This window comes from Hylobates moloch, unplaced genomic scaffold, assembly GCF_009828535.3.
Source record: "Hylobates moloch isolate HMO894 unplaced genomic scaffold, HMol_V3 SCAFFOLD_7, whole genome shotgun sequence".
NCBI lineage: Eukaryota > Metazoa > Chordata > Mammalia > Primates > Hylobatidae > Hylobates > Hylobates moloch.
In genome coordinates, this window is record NW_026652282.1 from 32,427,181 (window position 1) to 32,431,582 (window position 4,402).

Here is a 4,402-nt window from a genome sequence, read left to right on the forward strand (position 1 = left end):
ACAGATCTCTACAAACTATCAATCTATTTAGAAAATATCCAAATGGTCAGATCATAAAACAAATTCTCACCACGTGCCCAAGCAAATGCACTTTTAGGTATATACACAAGACAATCAAAGATACATGTTCATACAAAAACTTGCACACAAATGCTTATAGCAGCATTATTTATAATACCCAAAAGGCAGAAACAACCCTAATGCCCATCAACTAACGAATTGATTTAAAAATGTGATTTATGCATATAATGCTGACTGCTTAACAGCCTGAAATATGATAGGGATGATAATTGTGAATGTAGTGTAGTAATGGACACTGAATTGTACACTTCAAATGGTTAAATTGATAAATTTTATGCTATGTGAACTTAATTAAAAAGTAAAGTAAATACAAAGCCAATAACTCAATTCCCAACCACGGTTTTCAACAATGGGAAAAATTTATTGGCTGTAAAATAAATCAAAAACAAAACAAAACAAAAATGAACCAAAAGCAAAACACTAAATGAGCATAGAGAAAAACACAAATTATAAAAACAGAGTCAACAAAGTACTATTGGTGAATTAGATTCACATAGGAGAGTCAATACAACACACGCTGGGCTTTAATCTTGCATGTGTGTAGTGCGTTTCTGTCATCAAAGTTTACATGGTTCTAGTAGGTAAATCAATTGGACATATCAGTGTGTCCTTCAAAACAGGTAAAGATAATTATCAAGAGTGTAAAATCATGACACTCACACAAATGTGAACACATTAAAGTATTTATCACATAAGGAAATTGGCAGATATTATAACCAGTATAATGGAGAATCCAAAGAACAGAAACATACATACTGATGAGGAATACTGAGACGAATATGTCAATGGAGGCAAAACTGGTTACTGTAGTGTGTATTGGTGGGGGGAGACTGAACCTACCGTTGAGGTCTCTAAGTTGTTCATGTCTCTCAGTGACCTACAACTTACAAACGGATGTAAAAGAGCTCATAGACAATGCAGGACTAGAATCAGATAGATTACATGGAGTTGTATCCTATGAACAAGGAAAAGGTTTTCATTGAAACACACATTTTTTGCTAGAATGTTAAAATCAAGTAGATAGTTAGGATTCCCTTAAAAAGAAGTTCCAGTTACTAGAGTGACCAGATTCCTCTCATGGGCATTTCTAGGCTGAGGCCTGATCAGTGGACACCAATTCCAGTGAAGTATCCAGGACATTATGTGGACACCAATGACATCACAAAGTAGAAGTTGTGACTAAGGCAACTGATGACCAGTGAGGGGCTGGAGCACAGGGGTATAGTGGGCCACAGTAAGCACTGGCACCTTGAGAGCCTCGGGCCAGGGGCAAAACCCAGCAAACATCATGGCTGGAAACAAACACAGTCGCAGCTCCTGTAAGCCTAGAAGACAGCGCCTTTCCCGTTCCAGAAGAGTAGAGCTGCAGTTTCATGTTAGCCACATGGTACGCTGCCTGCAAGAAGGTCAGCATGCCCAGCACCTAAGCTCAACCACATCTGACTTCCTGGCTGCCGTTCTCCAGTACCCGACAGCCAACATCCTGGAACAAGCGGGCAAGGAGGCCCAGAACAGCCACAGGGTGTGGATCACCCCAGAAGACCTGAAGAGAGGACTATCAAAGAATCAAGGGCTCAGATGGATCTTGGAGGAGGAAGATGACACCCACTCTCAGGAAGAAGAAATGCCGCAACCTGAGGAAGAGGAGGAGGAGGAAGACGACATTCACTCTCAGGAAGAAGAAATGCCCCAACCTGAAGAGGAGGAGGAGGATGAGAGAATGGAGGAGGAGGAAGATGACCTCGACTCTCAGGAAGAAGAAATGCCACAATCTGAGGAGGAGGAGGAGGACGAGAGAATGGAGAAGGAGGAAGAGGAGAAAAAGGAGGAGGAGAAGGAGGAGGAGAAGAAGAAGGGAGGATTCCTGGGTTTCAGAGCCGTGCGGGACTTCATCAGCAACCTCCTCCAGATGCCAAAATTCCCATAGATGAAAGACCGCAGGTTGCTTCCATCTGCCCAAGCTATTAAACTGTGTAAATGCATGACAGTGCTCCTGACTCCTCTCAGTTTCTGTCACTTTGGGTTGGAGGTGTCTGTGAGACATTTAGGAGAAGCTATCCCTAGAGAGCTGAAGGGGGGGAAGGGGTGGCCTGTGTGGGGAGTGTTTGAATCAGTGATTTAGAGAGGGCAGTTTCCAATGGTGACGGTGAGGGCACCGGCCCTGTGGGGAGGAACTGGCTTGGGTAGACACTGAGACTTCCTCATTGTCTCCGAACAGGATGGCCTTGTGAGGCCAGGGAGTTGGCTGGGGGACTCTGAGGCTTGTTGAATTCCCAGCCTGATGCTGGGGCCTGGGGTGGAGCTGCAGACTCTGACTGAGGTGCGGGAGGCTTTATTCAGGATAGCAAAGGTCTGAAATCAGAGGGCGGTGGCCACAGAGGTGGGTGGAAGGAGGGCACACTGGCTGGCATGAACTTCATGGGACAGGGGCTTTACATGGAGATTGTGTTGGGGTTGTCCTTAGGGCCATTTGGGGACATGCTTGTCTGAATCCCAGAAGCCCTTCTTGCCACATGATTTCCGCTGACCCTCATATTCCCAGGCAACTCATTGTGAGGATGCCCACCCTGCCACTGGGTGATTCCTTATGGAGAGCTGTAGAGCATTCCCAGCCTTAGCCCAGATCGTCACTTTCTCCTCTGTGCATTTGAGCAGCAAGCAGGCGTCTCTCCAGCATCTGCAGGCAGGGAGTCTCCTTCAGCTGATCACATCATGGTGACAGCAGCGCCCCCTCCCCTTGCCAAAGTGAAACATCTTTGTTTTCAGGGTATGTGTTTCTGCTAGTCCAGTGTCCTCCAGTCAGAAGTGAGTGCCTCTAGGATGAGTAATGGCAGCGAGCTGATCATTTTCCTCAGCTCTTGACATATTGGCTAAGTAGCTGTCTGGTGTTTAAAAGCTGCTGATGTTGCTTATGGCTGTGGCTTATTGTAGAACTAGACATAATGTCCTGGATACTTCACTGGAATGCACATCCGAGGACTTCATTCAAGGCAGGAGAAGCCATAGTAGGTAGGTGGCCCGTGGCGGGTTAGTCCTTCTGTGAAGTCAGGTTCTTCTGGAATGGGAAAGGCGCTGTCTTCTAGGCTTACAGGAGCTGCGACTGTGTTTGTTTCCAGCCATGATGTTTGCTGGGTTTTGCCCCGATTGTCACAGCTTTTTCTGCCGGCCTGAGGCTCTCAAGGTGCCAGTGCTTACTGTGGCCCACTATACCCCTGTGCTCCAGCCCCTCACTGGTCATCAGTTGCCTTAGTCACAACTTCTACTTTGTGATGTCATTGGTGTCCACTGGGCCGTGATCAGGCCTCAGCCTAGAAATGCCCATGAGAGGAATCTGGTCACTCTAGTAACTGGAACTTCTTTTACAGTTTATGCAGTCGTCAACACTAACGGTCACTGTGACCCTATAAGGACCCGGGCTTCTGGGCTCCTTCAGACTCTGTTTCAGGTCTGAGGTGGAGTTTGAAGGTTGACCTTGGATGAGCCCCTGTTTCAAGCTCTCTCCAGAGTCAAGGGGCATGGGAGAGACAGCAGGAGTGGCCACCATCCCTTTAAGAATTGTGTTCAGCAGTGCTTGTGGGTTTCACAGGAAACACAGGGGCCACAGCCAGCATAGCATCAGGCTAATGCGGCACCCTGCCAGATCCCCCTTCCACATGTGCAAGGTATCCTACACTCACGGGAGACAGGGAGGAAGAGAGAATCACTGCCATTGGGAAGGCATGAGCTCACCCATGTTTAGGCCTTTTGTGCATTTCTAACAGTCAGGAGGGAAAGGTGAGGAAGTAGTCCCTCTGGCCTGTGCCCTGTGGACAGGACAGCATTGGTGGCCAGTGCCCTACTGGGATTGGGAAAACTAACTCCCGAGTGGGCAAGGACAGAGGCTGGAGTGACTGTGGCTTCCAACTTGTCCAGTGATCACAAGCAGTGTCAGGGCAGGCCGGGGTCAAACTTGTGTCAAGACTGCAGGAAACATCATGTGTGAGGAAAGATGAGCACCAGAGGTGAGCCTGGGGGCAGGGGACTTGGAGGTTAATGGTAGCTTGGTCGTGGCATGAACACAAGGCCTGGTTACCAGACTGGCCTCCCAAAGAGAACATCCTTTGCAACAGAAGCATTTTGAAGGCCCAGGTCTCCTGGTCCTTGTATGTGACAGCTATTGCACATGTGTTCTGAGGGAGATGGCAAGATTCTTTACAAAAGGTCTTTGGAGCCCCAAAATAGGATTCAAGTAAAAGAAAATATCAAATACACTATTTCCCGAATGCACAGATTACATACTGCCAGCCCACATGCCTAATCTGGACAACAGGTTTGCTAATCC

General features: G+C 47.3%; 1 protein-coding gene across 1 annotated transcript; it reads left to right on the forward strand.

Moving 5' to 3' along the window:
• The first annotated feature begins 1,353 nt into the window (after positions 1-1,353).
• Positions 1,354-2,071, forward strand: LOC131383951 (histone H2A-like 3). Its single transcript, XM_058441846.1, has one exon. The coding sequence runs from the start codon at positions 1,370-1,372 to the stop codon at positions 2,006-2,008; it is 639 nt and encodes a 212-aa protein (XP_058297829.1). The 5' UTR covers positions 1,354-1,369; the 3' UTR covers positions 2,009-2,071.
• The last annotated feature ends 2,331 nt before the right edge of the window (positions 2,072-4,402 follow it).

Excerpts from the sequence above, each read along its gene's own strand:
- LOC131383951 (XM_058441846.1), top strand. The coding sequence starts at position 1,370 with ATGGCTGGAAACAAACACAGTCGCAGCTCCTGTAAGCCTAGAAGACAG.